General features: G+C 42.0%; 1 protein-coding gene across 1 annotated transcript in view; it reads right to left on the reverse strand.

The window, feature by feature from the left end:
• The window catches only part of LOC118795663 (piezo-type mechanosensitive ion channel component 2-like), a 123,261-nt gene that overhangs the window by 40,226 nt on the left and 63,279 nt on the right, over nucleotides 1–19,756 (reverse strand). Inside the window, exons 5-11 of the mRNA XM_036554310.1 lie at nucleotides 18,566–18,728; nucleotides 10,607–10,793; nucleotides 10,088–10,301; nucleotides 2,157–2,325; nucleotides 1,099–1,218; nucleotides 608–643; nucleotides 96–228 (exon numbers count right to left, since the gene is read on the reverse strand). Coding sequence (XP_036410203.1) covers nucleotides 96–228; nucleotides 608–643; nucleotides 1,099–1,218; nucleotides 2,157–2,325; nucleotides 10,088–10,301; nucleotides 10,607–10,793; nucleotides 18,566–18,728 — 1,022 coding nt within the window. The remainder of the gene's footprint in view (nucleotides 1–95; nucleotides 229–607; nucleotides 644–1,098; nucleotides 1,219–2,156; nucleotides 2,326–10,087; nucleotides 10,302–10,606; nucleotides 10,794–18,565; nucleotides 18,729–19,756) is intronic.

Raw genomic sequence — 19,756 nt, forward strand, 5'->3', positions numbered from 1 at the left:
CTGCTAACAGCCCATTTCCCGGAAGAGTTGTTCTTTCCCCCCGTGCTGAAACATGCTGGTATTTGTATGATGTTTGGAGTGTGGGTGAGACTCACCTGACTCCCTGTCGGCCTGCTCCATTTTGTATTGCGGTGTGGAGTAAAGATCCAGGCCTGTGGGCCCGTTCTCACTGGTGAGGTTGGAGGTGATGTAGTCGAGAGGGGTCCCATTGGAGGTCACCACCAACACCTGGGGCACAGCATCAGACTCATAAGCCTCACCCAGTCCTTGCAGAGTGCAAATGTCTTACGCCGATTTTCTTGTAAAGCTTGCATAACTTTGGCATGGTCAAATTGCTTCAAAAAAACTTGCAGACACGAAGTTATCTAATGGAGTTACGAATTTCAAAGTGCTTCTACTTCAAAGCACCATGTACCTCAGCAAAGTACTCATTATATTAGTGATTATTACTTTTCTTTATCATCATTAATTTATCTTCATTAATTTTCCTTGGTGGACCTCATAATGGAAACATGTTAATCAAGAGGATCATAAATACTCACCACTTCAAGAATGTACTAAGTAGCAGTGTGTTCAGATAAAGAAGGCAAGGGGATTATATACTTACTTCAGATGTGCTGTAACCATCCTGGGTGGACAGTAGCTGCAAAATGGTACACAGTATGAGGTACATTGTCAATTTGCGGTCGAGGCCAGAAAAATTATGGACTTTGTTGTTCCAGAGTAGTAACAAAGGGGGTCTGCATTACTCAGGAGAACCACAAGACTAAAAGCACTTAAGGCTGGAAAATGAGGCAAACTCAGGCCGATGTTATGGGAATAGCCCCCTCATAACCTGGTGTGTTCGGACAGACTGGGGCAGGGTGGTGTGGAGCTGTGTTACTGCTTTTCAAGAGATACTTTTGTAAAATGGAGAAGGACTTTGGATCATGTGGACCACGCTGCCTGCTGCCTCACTGTTAGGGCTCAAAAGTAAAACAAATATTTCAATTCTGAGTTTTTCATCCAAAGATTTTGTAAGCAAAGAGGGGTGTCCAAAAGTACCACTTCATAAATGCATCATGGTGTCTGAGTGGAGTGAAGTGAAGGCAGACGTACGTTTCTCTCATCCGTGCCGTAGTGTGCACTTTTCCACATCTGACGCTTCTCCTCAGCTGTGTTTCCGCTGTTGCTGCACACGGGCTCCTCTTGCACGCTCTGCTCTCCTTCCTGAGACGCCTAGGACACACACACACACACACGCACACACACGCACACACACACATGTACACACACATGCACACACACATGCACACACACACACACACACGCACGCACGCACGCACACACATACGCGCACACACACAAACACACACACATACACACACACGTGCACACACACACACACACAAACACACACACACATGCACACACACATACGCACACACGCACGCACACACACAAGCACACACACATGCACACACACACAAACACACACACACACATCTGTTCAGACACAAGGGAGCCCAACATCTCAAGCTGCTCAGTTTCACCCACACTTCCCTCAGAGGTCACATCCCCAACAAGTAAATGTTAAAGTGCCAGAACAATGTCTTGTCCATAAACCCTTTTGTCGATTATTTTGTTGCTGCCCAAGCAAGCATCAATCTTGAAATTGTGACCATTGTGTCACACTGTAATAAAAAGATATGTGTTTGATTTACAATGTCCCTTGAATGGGTAATGAGAAAATTTTATTTCCAGTCAAAGTCTGTATAGGTCATTCATCCCACACTGTATTAGATGTACAAGCACATCTTAGTTTTCAGTGTCATCCAGAAAAAAGAGTGTGAGAGCGAAATGCACATTGAATCACTGTTTCATTTAGCAGACATGCAAGGAGCCACAGAAAATCAATATATACAATCACACCCTGGAATTAGAGTATTTTAAAATTATATATGATGATAAACTGCTCCTAATAATATTTTATAATTACTTATATTATTCCAGTAAAGAACCCCACACTGATCAACAATGCATATGGCTAAAGTTTCTACAGGAAGAAAATTAAGAATTACCCATTTAATTAGTACCTTTAATCCATTATCTGCAACAAATGAATCTATGGGGGAGACACAAAGACTCTAAACATTGAGCTGCAGCAGAGAACTTACAGTATCAACGGGGTCCTGGAGCCACAGTCGAATTAGTGTGGCGAGGGTATAGTACAGCACCAGCAGCATAATGGGATTGACAAAGTGGTGCCACTCCAGCTGTGGGTTAACCACAAATTTCCATGTGTTTGAGCAGTCACTTTGTATGATGGATGACATGCCAAATAACCTGTGAAGAGAGGAATAAAGAGGACACGTTTCAAGACTGCCGACCTTCACAAGGAAACGCTGTCTGTGTCTGAGGGACAGTGTTTACTTAGCACCCTCCTAGTATGGGGGCCTCCTTACAAATGCACATAAGCCAGATACTAAGTTACTTTAAGTAAATGAGAAGACCCTCAAAATAACTGAGTAGGTAATCATGTGAGGTACCCATGTGAGTTATCACCCATCCTTGCAGAATGTAGCATAGTTTATTATCCACAGTAAGTCCACGTCAGCCAATAACCAATCTGCGCAGATTCACTCTCTTCCAATTCCCTGGCAGACCCTGTTCTATACCTGCACTTAGCCCATAACGGTAATATAAAGATTGACCCTGGTCCTGTACAGAGGAGGAATAAGAATACCAGCTGTTTCAAAGGTAAGGGAAATAAGTATTCTCAGTATAGTTCCCCTTTCAATGCTCAAGAATGAGACCACAGGGCAGATAGGCACAGACTGATAGTGATGTTATGTACAGATTAAGTTCGCTTTGCCACCAAAAATGCTCACACATCAGCCCATGCTTCGTTCTTTATGTCTGCTTTACACAGATAAAGCTGAAGGACAAAGTTAATGGAAATCATTGCAGATGCTGGAGTACTCTTCATATCGGGTTTCACTTACTTCAGGATGTTACCTGACATGACCGACAAATTTCCCCCCCTTTGAGGAAAAGAGCCGTTGCCACATCTTCATCAGGCCTGCAGCACTCTTATTGTTACAGCTAAGTTTGCAGTGGGGTGAAAACTCATCTTTATTTTAGTTCCCCTTGCATTAAAAATGAATTAGGCACCACTATGTGAGTAATGCATTAGATGATTAGCTGTCAGCCGTTTAGGACTCATCACTAATATTGATTCCAGTTTATGTGAGGATCAAAGGTACCACACTCCTTCAGATGTTGACGGTGGGATCAATCAGCCAGGACAACAGCAATGTTGATGGCAGCTTCCCGCAAGGCTACACGCCCTCATACAAGCTGCTATAAAGGATGAGGTGGGCACGCGGTTTATGAAAGTTTTGACTGAACCCCTATGAAGTTTCAACACCTCATTGGTGATCTCCGTCTCACGTTGATTCTGTTACAGCCTCAAAGATGTGAGGTCTACACGACATGCCTGTGCAGCAGCAAACCTCAGAGTGATTCCAGAACAATTATGGAGAGCTCTGCAGTACTTGTTTCAGGGCTGACTGACATTCCACATCAGAACCTCACAAACAACTAACCCATCTCACTTAACTGACTTTAGCCAGCCGTCCACTGTAAAGACAGCCGCTTAATACTCACAGATCAAAAATGGTTAAAAATGGTCCATCAGAATGCAAGTAAACATACCACACCAGACAAAGCCCATCTCCTCTGGTAAGATTTTATTCAGAACTGAAGTCATACCCAAATTAAGATGATTTTTGTTACCAACAGCTCCTTGTTACTGTGTACTTTGCACTTATGTATACATTATCATTTGCACTTTAAATGAGGTGGATGACATATGAGTACTCTAATCCTTCAGTGCAGGAGTACAGAGGAGCAGTGTGTGGCAAAAGCTCTTTTCAGAGGATATTTTCCTACACCTGGGAATAACGGCACACGGTGTCATGTGACCACATCACAGCAGTGATCCCAGGCAAGCAGTGGACTGGAGTTTCAGCTGTTCAGTGTACTCAGTCAGCACCTGCATAACACCAAGGCCATCCCTGTCAACAACTAGGCTGAGCACACCCATCAGGAACAACAGCATTGACCAGAAGGAACCGGCCAGCGCCCTACTCATGACTACACAGCCTTGGGAGCTTCCTTCTGACTATAAGGGTACACACGCACATGCACACACACACATGCACACACGCACACACACACACGCAGGCATGCACACATGCACACACACACACACACACACACACACACACAAACCACAAACACACACACACACACGCAGGCATGTACACACATGCACACGCACACACACGGACACACACACACACGCACACACACACACACACACACACACACACACACACACACGCACACTAACCACACAAAGTTTGCAAACTCTGCAAAAAACAATGACATTTGGATTTTTTGTCTTTGCCAGAACAATGACCCATCCACCCATTGTACTTTAAAATGGAACCTCTCAAGAAAACCTAAAAATAAATACACAAACAAAATAATTGCTTCCTGGGTAGCTATAATAGTATCTATTCACACAAATGGTCTACAACCCCTTGCAAAACAGCTAATGCAGACATTATCCGATGGAAGGCAAAAAGGGCTTTAATGTGCAATTCCAACAATTCAAATTGGCTAAATAAATCAGACCTCATTTATGTGTAAGTATACAGTAAGTATGCCTAAGTATTTCCTTGTAAGTGGACTATCAGACATTTTCTCACTCAGTCACGATTAATGAGTTACGATAATCAGTTATGTAGCCCAGATTACAAAACAGATGATTCTTTCATGTGCCTTGTGCATGGATTTAATACTTTTTCATGTATTTGTGATTTAGAATAAACAGTCCATTTGTAAAACAAAATGCTTGTCAAACCAGTAATTCACAATCGCATGCAATCTGGCAACTGAATGAGAAAAACGAATGAGAAGAGTACAGACATAATAGCATTGCTTGGACTGTGCCAAACTACCTTAATTGGTCTTTCCAAATCAACGGCCCCTAGGCAGGTTAAGGACAAAAAACAACCCAGCAACCACGGCTTCCAATGTAACAACATAAATTCTTATATTTTGATGTCAGCCTGACAATTATGCATTTGTGCCAATGTTTGGAGAACAGTAGGAGCACTAATCTCACGGAAATTAAAAGCTCCTTGTTTTGTCTCTGTTTTCAATTGAATTGCCGCCTTCAACGCTCTGGCAGGAGGTAAAACACACAAAACCTTTTGTTTTTACAGGAGGGGTCAGTTTATGCTTGCACACAGCTGTATTGTAATCTCAAAAGTAAATTATACATAAAGGTAAAAGTATCAAAGGTAAACATTTTAGACCCATGAATATACACACTACACCTTTTGGAGTGATATATTTACAATATACGATATGGAATTTTGACTGCATGCCTGCTATTCCAGCTGAGCACGTTTTAAGATGTTCCCACATTCCTTGATATATGGAACACTCACGCACGCAATGTCCGATACCTTAAATACTTCCTTTGTTTTACTTCATAAATGTGTGATTGCACACAAATGTATCCAGGCTATAAAAATATGTGAACTTTTTTCCCTTGTGGAATGTTGCCCAGCTCATGGTGAATGAAAAGCCACAGTATGTGCCATCTGTGAAGGTAGCTGCCATGCGCAGGGGACCCAGCGCGGTGTCAGTATGACAAAGACACTCGCGCTGCTGTCTTTCTCCAGGAACCGCATGCACCGCAACGGCATGTCAGCCTCTCTGCTCTCCCTGGGATGTTTTCACTTAATGCCCACTTCTCCCCCCCCACCCAGCTGTTTTCACTCTTTTAATGACATTCATTAAAGGTTTTGAGAAAAGCAGCTTCAGAGGAAAACAACTGCAGCGGCCTTATTTGCAGAGCATAAAAGTGCACAAACATAATTCAGAGAAATGGCTGCGAAAGCACGCAGGGCTCAGGCTACGCCATTGCTCCATTCCTTTTTGTTTAAATCATACGGTCATAAAGGGCCACAATTAGGCTACATGAGTTAGCAACCATATCCTACCATTAAGCGTAAAATAATCACTGCAGAGAAATGAACTGAGGAAGTCTTGAAGGGCAAACATTTGCAAGATTTCTATGCCCAATCTGTGTAACAACGATGAAGAATGATAAATACCTCTTACTAAGGTACGTTATGTGGTATATAACTTACCTTAGTAAGAGGTATTCATCATTCTTCATCGCACATTATATGGTTCATCTATGCTGCACCTTCCACATGACCTATTGTCAAGATCACAGGAAAGAAGAAAGGAGATGCATTTTCCTAGATTTTACATTAGTGTGCTCTTGACTTTGTATAGTTGGCACACTCTGTTCAAGCCCAGCCGGCACAACAGTCACAGCCCGGGACACTTGGGACACTCTCTATCTATGTGTTTATCATCTGCAGTCAGCTGCCTCGGCCAAAGTATGCTACCCAATCAAATTTAACCTATATCATATAACACACAATTCAGCACATAGAACATAACATATAGAAGAACATTGCAAGAATGTTTTTGCTGGGTAGCTGGCCAAGTTGATGAAACAGAATAGCATGCCAATTCAGTTTTGAAGGAGTGAACATGCCCTAACATACACACATACATTAACACAATGTATCTTGCAAGTTATCCATGTGCAAACACACTTATACTGCATATAGACATGCTCAAACACACTCCCTCAAAAAAAAAAAAAATTCCGGCATTTGGTTGTAATCCAGCCTTTTTTCCCTGTATGAGTTTTCTACCCAGAATAGACCATGCTTGCATTTGCGCTAAATTGAAAAGCACAAATACTTCGGCTTCAGCTAGGGTGTAATAAAATCTGTGTCCTTGCCACAAGTCGCAAATTACAAAGCTGGTACTGATTTTGCCTATTTGTGATTGTTAGAAGGTTCTTTGTTATACCCCAGAGGCAATCTTCCCTCTACACGGCACAGCACTTTGCTATTAGTGGTGGGTGTGTCAAAATTTGGGATTTATTCTTGGTCTTTGCTGGAGACATTATCTACGGTATTTTATGACATGGCCTAATCCTAAACAATCTTGAAAAGAATATATCATCTCACATTATAATTAATTGTGGTTGTGAAAAATGCATGACTGTAAGCAAAGACAACAAACTCCTCAGCCAACATCAGAAGCCAAAACTCTGTATACCACTACTGGAATATCCACATAATGTTTTTTCATACTTTTTTCATACTTTCATACTTTCACTTCATTTATTCTTTCATTGCATTACCAAGAAGGACAAGACTACTCAAACAGTATGAGAATTATGTGCCTAGGATGTAAATAAGGAATACCTGTATTTGGAAAAAAAAATACATTTAAGTTGGAGACATCTAATTGCATTTTTTAAAAGGAGGGTCATGTGAGTTTGGTCACAGAGGTATTTTAAAAGCCTTTACATTTGTAACTGTATCATCTGCAAAGGCTCTGCGTTTATATACATACTCATGTCATGTTTATTCAACAAAGTGAGCAATACACTTTTACACAATACAATGAGGCCCCAACAGACGTTACGCTGATTATGCTTAATTGCAAACTTATGTTATTGTGTAGTCTTCTTAAGGAATAAAAAAGGTAATCCACAGCGACAGTTCACAAAGAGGAATAATATACACGGTAGTAAAATAAAGAACAGATTGCTAACCCCGCCAGATTTCTTTGACAGCTGTGTGTTCGTTATTTGTATTTTGTTGTCAGTTGCTATATCAGGAGACTGTTCAGACACAATTTAATGCAAGAAAACAGTTGCGTAATTAGCCCTGCATCCTGGATTAAAGTCCCTTTGAAAACAATGCTACCAGCTCTGAATAATGTCATGCAGGTTTGCTCTCACTTATCGTCTGTGTATTACACAAGAAAAGCCACTGCGCAACTTAAAGGCCTCTTTTTTTGCGATCAGGTCCTAATTTAGATTAATTGAATCTACTTTAGCTGCAAGCTTTTTTTTAAATGAAGCTTTGACTGTTTTTTTTTTTTTTCCCTGTGCTCCACAATGCGTGTAGAGTTCCCTGAAACCAGCTGTGTAATTTCGAGTGAAGCCAAGAATTGTCCATGATAATGAAAACCACCTGGATCTGCGGAGCTGCCGGTACCAGCACTCAGCCCCACTGCTCCGCTCTCCCTGTGCCTGTCCGGAAACGAGGGCTAGAGGGGCAGGCAGGGCAGCTTTGTGGGCGGATGATGTAAAACTTCACTAATACCCCATGGCGCAGAGTGGCTGGGTGAGAGCAGGACATAGTCTGCCGCTCCATTCGTGGCAGTAACAGGAAAGGCGCACAGACCAGCTCTGAATGGGAAACCGTGCCCTAATGCGCACTGATAAACACTCACCACCCCAACTATCTGCTGTGGTTTGGCTGCCTACCAGAGAGAATAAAAGAGCGACCAGAAAAGGCAGCTTTTTATATATTAAAACAGCAAATCAATTATAAATCCAAGATCAAAAGCACGCAACCTTTCTTGTAGCTTCAGTGACTTGAAACTGTGTTTAGGTAGCAATATTTCATATTTGCCATTCTGCGGTTAACAGTAAACAAACATAAGCCTTGAGTATTACAGCTACAACCATATATGAAATGTGAAAATGGCAACACAAATGCAACACACATTAGGGCAATTTACCAAAGGATTATGTAGAATTTTTAAAAATAATCCCGTAGGATTTTCTTTGCTCATACTGTTTTATATTTCATTACAAGATTTATTATAAACAGAAAAATGCTCTATGATATTGCGTAATCATCATTAGGGGGTTTTATGAAAAGTACCACAATGTACTTCAAAGTCTATTTATTCAGTGTAAAGCCCTGGCAAATGACACCTATATACCTTGCCTAAATATAGTTGAATGGATCTTTCAATCACATAAAATAGAAATACAATTAGAATAAACTGTTTATGAGGGATGAGCGGATTGGACTTGTCAAGAGCAACATTCAAACCTCCTTTAAAAATAATGCCTGTAGTTTGGACAAGCTGGGAAAAACTCACACTCACGACAAATGAAATACAACGTGATTTGTGGGCCAGAGCAGATGTCAGACATATTGTTGTGTGTTGTCTGGAGAAAGCCAGACAATGCAGATGTTTTATGTGGCCTTTAATCTTAGACACACCGTACGCTGACAGCTCTCTGTGGAGGTTTCTTGGAATGTCTCGCCCCTTTCAACTTTACAGCAGTAGCAACCTGAAAATACAAGCCTTGTGACTGACCAGCCATTACCTACCACAACCAGCCTGCATACAGACACAAAACCAAAGGAACACGGTTAATTGTGATAACACACAATGCTAACGGACAATGCCTACACAAGGCTAAAAAACTACATACTTTCCTTAGGTTCCATTTTGTTGGTCTCTTATTGGTTGCTGTGTCTGTGACTGATATGTTACACAAACATTCTTTTTTTTTTTTAGTAAAGATATAATATGCAGTACTAATGGCTTAAAATTAATGATAAATAATGTCTGAGGACTGGTAAAAATTCTTGGAACTTTAGAAACCCAACTTGTAAACAGCCAAGTAATTCAGCGTTATACTTGGTTTGCCAGATACCATTTTGATGGCAACATGATTCTCAATATAACTAATACCAAAGAATCAGGAAAATATGATTACAAGTTAAGTTCCTTTACCATCCAAGAATTTGTTGTTTCAGGCTGCTTTAATAATACCAATACCTTCAATGTGTTCTAGCAATGCACTGACAGTCCTTTGATTTACATTTACATTTATTCATTTAGCAGACGCTTTTATCCAAAGCGACTTACATAGGTTACAGTTCTTTACAATGTTATCCATTTATACAGCCGGATATTTACTGAGGCAACTGTGGGTTAAGTACCTTGCCCAAGGGTACAGCAGCAGTGTCCCAGCGGGGATTGAACCAGCAACCTTTCGGTTACGAGTCATGCTCCTTAACCACTATGCTACACTGCCGACCTCAGAGAAGCAGAAACCGTTCCTATTACAGTTCAGATTTGACATAACCACTGGTGTGATGATATCAGAAAGAACTCTGACCTTACGTAACTGTCACGTGGTGGGATGAACTCTTGGAAAAACTGGAACTGGTAAAGGTAGAGCATGATCAGGTGTCCTGCACTGAAGATGGCCATCAGCACACACAGGCAGCTGAAGATGAGGGGGTCAAACGTCCGGCAGAAAGACCACCAGGTGCACAGGCCCAGGAAGACGAAGAAGTACACTGCCGATGTTAGGGAGGGCAGCATGATCCCTGGAAGACGTGAAGAATGAGGTTGGATGAGATGCAATGCATGAAAAAACATGTTTAATAAACAGAGGCAACAAAATAATTGGTAATGACTTTTTTCAAGAATACCATTATTGTTAATTCATCAAAGTGGACAAATCAAAGCTTTCATGTCTGATACAAGGAAAGTGCTTTCACGTGGTACACTGAGAAATTCTACAATGTTTATACCCATATAAGTAGCACAGCTTTACCATCTCCGAAAGTTCCAGTATAAAGCCTTGACAACTCTATAGTTTCACACTATGGATTTCTTTCAGGACTCTCACCTGTTAGCCCAAGCAATGTGGTCACAACCACTTTTCCAGCCGTGGTAATGAGATCGCCGATGATTTCCTTGACTTTGGACGCCACGCCCGCAATCCGGCGCAGAACTTTCATCTTGGTGCTCTCCTCCTGCTCCTCCTCATCCTCCTCCTCCAGACCTTCCTCTGGAAGGCCACAATCACCCTCTGCCTCAAACTCCTCCTCGAACAGCATGTCGTCTTCCACCACCTCCATCTTCTCCTCCAGCTCAGTCCCTTCCTGGGGGCGTCAGACAGATGATGTCACATCTCAGCACAAGCGCCTGCTGAGTGGCTCAGGAAGAACATTTTTACATTTTACACTTATTTTCACATGACTTCTGCACCGTTCCACCATGATTACGCGACTACTGTATGGTTAGACAAGCAGATCTAGACTCATTGTATAACGTGAAAACTGAAACACAAGCTCATGATTCTGTTAATTCTACTCATACTGCAAGTCACTCAACTTCTGAGGAAGACCTTAAGAAAATTATTACTGACAGCTTATGAATCATGGAAAGTTTAATTCAAACTATACATTTATTTTGAAAATCTTGTTAAACCATAAGAGTCAAACAGAAATCATCTCCACATTGATCAATGCAGAGTGATACAGCACAATATTCCATCATCACTCCATTCATCATTTAAATTCTGATATGGCCATTCATTCTGCATCGGTTAAGGCAAATCCAGGATCAGAGGACTTTGAAACAAATGGCGGAAATGTTTTTAATGTTCATTATTGGATTGTGTGTGTTGTATGTTGTATGGATGAGGATACCCAGACACTATGCTCATTTTGGCCACAAGCACAGCAACATCAGTCACAGTCTCTCACTACTCTGCCTGGACGTGGAAGAGATCTGACAAGCCTCCAGTGGTACATCGGCTCACTTCCTCTTCATTATCATATGTCATTCCTGCAGTAGATTGTTATGTACATTGGAACGGACAGCTCAATTTCAAAGACACACAGAATGCTCTCCTTGAGGTTACATACTTCCCATTTAAATATTAGAAATGAACATATTTATCAGAGGGGTACAATCCATCTATCCATCAGTAAACTATCCTGTAGCGGGTCACGGCGATCCAGAGCCAAATTCACAACACATGAGTTGTAACTACACCCGGGATGAGAACCAGTCCACTGAACGGCACATACAAAACATGCTTTCATGCACGTATACACATGCATATACACACTCAAATACACACACACGGGTGCATGCATATAGACAGATATGCACACACACATATAAATGCACACACACAGGAGAAAGTTTAGAGACAGTGGGGAACCAAGGCAGCATGTTTTGGAGCCGTGAAGCTACCAGACACTCTGGAAGAAACTCATGCAAAGAGGTTGGACCCTCCCAGACCCTGGAGAGGAAAGACTACTCACTATTCTGCCTGTAGCAGGACACATAGCTTAAAATTGTGGAAAAATGACAGCATGTGCAACAAAAATCTGGAGTGTAACTGAGGTCCAGATAAGATCAAATGCTTCACGTACACTGCCCCCAGAGAATCGATGACAATCACCAGCAACTGAATAAGTAAAAGACTTTAAAGACTTAGTGTAAAGGTCAAAGTTTTGATATCATAATATCCATAATAGATGTGGGGTCATTCAATGTTCAACCACAAGAGTAACCAAATCAAGCAAAGTGCAGAAAATTGGCTGACACCAGAATGTAATTTTCCCTGCAGTTTGGATAATGAATGTGAAATATATTCCAGGTCACTGTGCACACTATCAAATACTATTTGCTAAGATAACATTGTAAGTGGACTGCGCATTTTCCTGCATGAAATTATGTTGTGATTTGAAGCCCATAGAATCACATCTAGAGTACACCACTCGCTCAGTGTGTTGATGGGCCTTGAAATTGAAAGTTTGGTGATATTTTAGCTTCTGAGTGATTTTCTAGTTATTTCTTTTTTGTGCACATAAAAACATTTTCTTTGCAAATGGATTTGGAAGCCTCTAAGCCTGAAGATGAAAGTAGAAAAAATGGCCCTAGGTAGAAGGGATGAACTCATTTGTGGGCCATGAGAAAATCAGGACATATGGCACTACGGAGAGGTTGTAGATGCCATACAACTACAATGGGCTGATCAACTCCAGGATAAAAAAGGACCCCTGACAATTAACTGGTACAAGCTGTTCAGGTTTCTCTTGGTGGCCACACCATAGCATAGTTTTTTTTTTTTTAGTGTTTTATTTAATGAAATGGAACTTTTTTCTGTTTATCACAGAAATACGTCAACCTCAACACTTTATATCAACTTATTTGAACAAGCTGATACTACGGGGATAACTCCTACACCTAGTCTGACACAAAAATCAACAGGTTCGGTATAAAAGGTTTGTTCTCCTGACTGGAATTTAAGAGCAGCTCAACAAAACCAAAAAAAGCTGATTTGACAGGAAACACAGTCATAACTCAGTACAACTCATTTCACACCGCATGAGACAGTGTCTGTGATGAGTCCCAAACCAAACAAAAATATGTTCTGTCATATGCTTATTAGTCATGGCCACACACTAAATTTAAACAAACACAGAGCAAGTGAACTGTTAATTACATATATTTTGGTATGAATGTGTGCAACAACCACAAAAACGTTGCATTCATCAAAATAACTAGTCATGGGATAACTAAGCCCCAGGACTCTGTCCATAACTGAACCAAATCCCAAACTCAATTTTAGGTTCAACTCCACCTATTCTCAGAATGACTTTGTTCAAGTCAGCAATAACCAAACTGAAACAATGAGGGCTTTGCATTCCTTAATCAGCTGTTTATTTGAAAGGGTCTTTACATAAAATATGAGAACCGTGCCACGCGGAGCTGTGCTATGTTTTTCCTACCACCAAAATGAATAACGGCTCTGTGCGATCGCTTTTGAGCTTATCTTGAAAGGCTCAGTTACACAAATGAATCACATTTGTGAAGCTGAAAAATACATAGTCCCATAATCTGTTTAATATCAGTTACCGTGCATCTTAATTGATTGAACGCAACTCAGCCGACAAGGCGGAGTTTGTTTAACTTCACCCACTGCTCCCACAAGTGGCGACACAGTCAGGCTCAGATCTCACGTCCAGAAAAATAAACAAGCAGGGTTCTGGGATCACGTAAGGATCGGATTGCACCTTGTTCCCTGCCTTCACAAACAGGCCTTCATATGAGTGGGGGGAGGGGGGGGGCTCATCTCACAGAAATCTCTCCAAGACTCTGAAAGGGTAAAAAGTTCCCGCTGTTTGCCAAGTCAGCTGTAACAGAATCATTGCCTTTGATGGGAGTGGATACTTGTGAGCATGAATACACATGAGGAACAAGACATAAAACCAATACGAATGACACACATTTGCTTCCATTAGCAACTGGAAGCAACTCGGTGCTTTATGTTTTACATCCGTCTGCAAGTGAGTACACTTCCATCATCAAGCTCAATACATGTTTTGATAAATAGTTTAACAAGGGATAGAAATCAGTCCTTGTTATTCAAGAACTGAAGTCTAACAGTATACTTCTGGCAGAGGTCCCAAACTTAGAAGAAACACACTGTTTTCACAGGGTTTCAATGCTGCTCACTTGTAGAGAACACTTCTAGCTTCTTCTTCACCACAATAGCGCGCTCATGGAGAGCTGACGCATTAAGATATTACAGGAGGCATTGATTTTGTCATTATTTAATTTTACAAACTGTTTTGTAACAAGGTTATTCTGACAATATGTCTTACTTAAATCCTACAAGGTATTCTTATGATATGGTTGTCATTACTGTTCCTCTAGAATGAAACAATACTACTGCCTCATGAAACAGTATAGAAAAGCATCATTACACGTAAGTGCTCTACTTTTGTGCTGAAAAACAAGCAGTCAAGATAATGATTAAATTACATTGTTTACTTGCTCTATGATACATACATTTCTTCATCTAGATTATAGAACATTCCGAAACCTGTTTATAACTACAGGAACAGGTGACGTGATCAAAGACAAACTTGTGGCACTGCCAAGACTCAAACCCATATAACACCCAGCCCAGCACTTAAACTAATTCTCAATCTGCCAATGGCATGTTCAATAACTAATGTCTAAAGTCAAACTTGGTGTAGGGACAATGTTTCCTCCAAGAGGCAATGGTTGCATTGCACTCTAAAGGATTTCATTAGAAAAATCACTAATAACCAGGAAGTGTACTTTTACATGCCCCCCTAGGCCCCACCAAAAAATATGGACAAACCCAGGTGATTTGGAAACTCTCCTTCTAGTAAACTAACCACTTGATTAATTACATCTCTGTCTGTTATACTTGGGCCACACGGGCTGAACCTGTTTTCTTTTCAGTTGTTTTCACAGTCACATCTGTCTAATGTAGGGCCCAGTGGCTGGTGAGAGATGTATGTGGTAATTATGTATGCCTACTGTGCATATGCCACACGTTGTAAAATTGCACCATGTGTGTAATTGTGAGCAGCAGGTGGGTCAAGGTTTGTAATCCAATAATAATTTCAATCCGTAAGTAAAATCAAACCGCAAAGTACAGCAGGCTGTTTACTTGTCTGGCGGGGATTTGGTTTTGAACAGAATATGAATATTACTAGGCCACAGGTTTGGTTGATGACTGAGCTGTCCGGGGTGCTGAAGGCAACACTTTAAAGACCAACTGTGATAACAGTGTTTTTAATCACACAGTGATTAAGTATATTCAGTCAGTGTATCTGATTGTCAGCTCTGAGGAGCAAAAGATGCTGTCCACTGAAACTGTGAGTGGTAGTACACAAGCGTGTTCTGTGAGATATTCTGGGCACAGGAACTGCCATGGAAATTTCCCTTTCAGCTACACAAAGCCACTGTCAGCTCCATTTTGACAGAAATGGTCTTCACCATGTTTTGAGGCAAAGCTCCTCCCAGACACATGAGAGTAGGGCTGGCATAGCTTCAAAGATTCATAAAGGAAATGTTCTCTTCGAGTCAGCCTTTTGAACGCGTATCTTGCTGGGGAGGGTAAATAAAGAATTTACTGTTTTTTAAAAAAAATAATGTGCAACATTATTTTTTTCTGTACTTACAGCCTCTGCATAATCAATCCACTTTTCTTGAACATTCCCTGCAGGATTTAAATCCCATTAAACCACTCTCGTCTTCACTCTCTGAGTAAAGTTCCATCCTCCTCTGAAATAAGGTTAACTCTGAGAAGCTTGTGGTGAGCCCAACAGGGTGTGGACAGAGCACTACCACGGAGGGCAGCCTCCTCTGAAACAGAGGATGAATCTCTCCTCTGATATGCTGGAGAGACTCATGAGAACAAGAGGAATTTCATTTGCCGCCACAATGACTCACAATACCGCGGCTCTCTACAACTATAGCAAACAATCGCTCAGATTGATACAGAATGCCAGCGTGGAACGAAGCACAATGTAGAGCCGCTGTCATCCCAGGGCGGCTCAGATCTGGGTGCTCGAGCCCCTGTGTCCAGGGCACAGGCGGAGGAGAGTGTTTCTAATTAGAGCTGAGTCATGGGCCGGTGCGGGGCCTGCCAGAGACGGGGGCCGCATTCCAGCTCATTACCACTACTAAACGGGCTGCTCGCTCAGGGGGGAGCCCGTCCCCAGACCTTTTTTTATTAGGAGAGAGAGGGGAGCTTGGGGCGGGCGGGTGGTCAGATCCCCGCCTGGCAGCTGCCACCAGGCCGGGATCCAGGCGTAGCAGAGAGGTAAGAGAGAGGAGCTCCAGTAACTCCGGCGCGGCCGCCACCAAAAATACAACAGCGCTAACGTGAGGCAGATGTGCGCCTGGCAGCTCTGGAATGCGAACGCATCGCTAATTGGAGCGTAACAGAAAAGAGCAGGAAGTACTAGAGTGTGCGTCCTGGAGCAATACAAACACTGAGTCGAAAAATCTCAGAAAGGCACCAAAGCTAGGACAAAATTCTCTCCTGGAAAGGACCAGAATAAATCATTGACACAGAATAGCCACACCGTGGATTTGAAAATGAATCTGAATTTGGCTCTTAGACAGGAACGCAGATTAAATAGAATATCAAAGTATCAGTGATATGAATGGCAGCTACTGATTTTGTTTCTCTAACTCCTAACAAAGAGTCCATTAATTTGGTAGCCTTTCAATCACGCTCTTTGACATGTCTAAGTGAATCAAGCACCTGGCTCCTCTACAGCTGGGCACACGTAAGTGCCCTGCATTCACTGGAATAAACTCTGTGCTGATTGCAAAACAACATGCGGTAAAACAACTCATCAGGGGTAAACGAGACGCGCGGCCAACAGGGGAAGAGAATAAGCCCAGTGTTTGCCGCCAGGTCAGATATTCACTGCAGAAGGCTGGCAAAAGTCATGGCAAGAAAGAGAAAAAGGCTCTCCAGAACACCCGAAGCATGCCTCGTTCCCGTGCAGAAACGCAGCCGACCTGAAACGGCACACAGCCTGCAGTGCATCAATCTGCACCGAAGGGACATGGGAGAGGAACCGTGAAGTAGAGAGGTGGAACCAGATGCACCATGGTCTTGCTGAGGCTGCACGTACTGGACTAACAGTGCAGAGTGGCACTATGGCAACAGCAGTAAAGGGTCATGTGGTCTCAGCTTCTCAGGGGGTGTAAGTGTCTCCCAGAAGTACTGCTGGCAATAACGTTAGAAAGGCTGCAAGCTGGGCAGGAGTGCCTACAGACCCAAGTGCCAATACCAGAGCAAAGTGACTATCAAAATGTGCCTTCTTCTGCAGGCTACCAGTAAAGAACAGAACATTCCTATTTCGGGGAAGGAACACCTCGCCGTTTCAAGCACTTTACACTGGATGTTTTTCTGTTGCAATGTACTGTTTGATTTTTGCTCTGTCTAATAAAGTTTTTTTTAACAAGACTCAGCAGGACCTTACTTTTATATCTTATTTTCCAGTCCTCTCAGTGCAATATTGTTTTATATTGAAATCATAAATACTGTATGATGCAATTACAAAAGGAGAAACAAAGATGTAATCATTTAATAGGGATAAGAGTGCACCACCTGAACATAGAAAAGACAGACCTTAGATAGACACAAGATTAAACAGACCTATATCATAATTCATGTTTGGGACAAGCCGACAACAACTACATTGCCATTCCCAGATTCCCAGATTGCTGCATGAGAGCAAAATGCATGCATGTATGCATCGATACTGAGCAATGATACAGTACACCAATTTCGTGTTGGCTGGTTTATGTTCCATACATCTATATCTTTTCAGCAGTCAACTGAACCTCCTATGTGGCCAGTGAGACACCACCTCCTCCACTGTATCCAACTGTTCCACCTCCAACATCAACTGCTATTAACTAAAAGGTCATTTGCTTTAAACCCATGACCAAATCTACCCTTGGCACACATACACACTTGAGATAGGGAGAGATTTCCAAACACACACACCCCCCCCCCCCCGGTGCACGTGAGCCTTCCAGAATCTAATACATATCACACCACAGCTTTGGCATTAAGAGGGTAGAGGGAGCTGAGGGAAGCACGATCTTAGGAAATTGCACACACAAATGATTGCTAGTTGGTATTCATCCAGACAGTAATGTGCTCCACTTATTACACTCCTTGGAGCTATGGAGCATAATTTATCACTAGTAGGACTACACCTGGAAAAGAGCAGTCCTTTTCAAGGAAAGAAGACAAAACACAGCTCTTAAGCGTTGCCGTAAAAAGACCTGAGAGACATATGAAATCACATTTCCTGCAGGAATATTTGCATGATGGAAAAATAGCATGCAACCCTCTGTTATCTCCCAGGGTGCTATAAGCTTTGAAAGAAGACAAGGACCACTGACATCATGCATTGCCAGCACCGATGTAAGTCATGTCTTAAAGCACAGCTGCATCAGATCCAACCGGGCTTGAGATATGGGGAGTCAAGCTCACCTGGTCGCTGGTTTCAAAGTTGCCGTTGAACTCCATGGTGTCCTCGGCAGGTGGCTTCTCCAACAGGCTGCGACACAGAAGCCACGTGACCAGCCCGGCCACAAACATGCCGATGTCCGGTATGAACACCCTGATGCCATTGCCTGCGTCTGCCCCGATTACACTGCAGAAAGAGACAAGGAACAACGCACAGTCAGCTAATGAGGCAAACACTGTGATGCACCATTGGTCTTAAAATTCCAGATTAGGTCAGATTAAAAGAATCAGATTACAAGAGTCCACTTCTCAATCTCCAAGTGTATGAGGAACAATAAAATGCACTGGGTTTTCCTGGGCTGTCCAACAAACCCTGCTTTTAGTTTAGAGACACACCAAATAAAATGGTTAAAATGAGACTAATTTCGCTTCTTTTCAATGACTACAAAAAGGATCACATGGGAAGATGGAGATTCTGTTTGGTCACCACATGCACAGCTAGACTTAAATGTTTGCCCAGTTGTGGGCGTGTCACAGCCCAGTCATGTAGTCATGTAGGCATTTGCATGCAGGCTGATTGTTCCAATTTAAAGCTTTTTCTCACATACAGCGTGCATACATTACGAACATGTATGGTGTAAGTATTTGCTATCACACCTACACAGCACATTTTACAGACTACATATTGATACAGATGGATATTTACTGAGGCAAACTGAGGTAAAGAATTCTGCACAATAGTACAATGGGCTTGTCTCACTAAGGTTCTGTTCATTCATAATCCTTCTCATGAGTCCTGTTGCCCAAACTATTGCCCAAGGCATGTTCATGCCAAGCATTGTGAAGTGTAAGGGACTGTTAATGAGGGACTTCTGAAAGTGTTACATAGTCATTATGAACGGATTCATAACACCACTTTAGACATCAATATTTTCAGCTCCATGCAATGATTTTGTGAACGTGTGTGTAAAAAAAGATTTTTGGCAGCCTGTAAACTGAACTTTTGTGCAAAATGTGATTATTATTCCTGCATCTCAGAGCAATGTTTCTTGAACTATGGGCCAGGACCGAAAATGGGTCCCAGGTAGGTTTAAGACATTTGTCTTGAAAAGATGAAATACAGTGGGCATCAATAAATGTGAATGCAATAATTACCATCACCACTGTGCACAAGCAAAACTCTTTAAAATGACTACCTATACATATCTATATGTG

This window comes from Megalops cyprinoides, chromosome 2 (genome assembly GCF_013368585.1).
Source record: "Megalops cyprinoides isolate fMegCyp1 chromosome 2, fMegCyp1.pri, whole genome shotgun sequence".
Lineage (NCBI taxonomy): Eukaryota > Metazoa > Chordata > Actinopteri > Elopiformes > Megalopidae > Megalops > Megalops cyprinoides.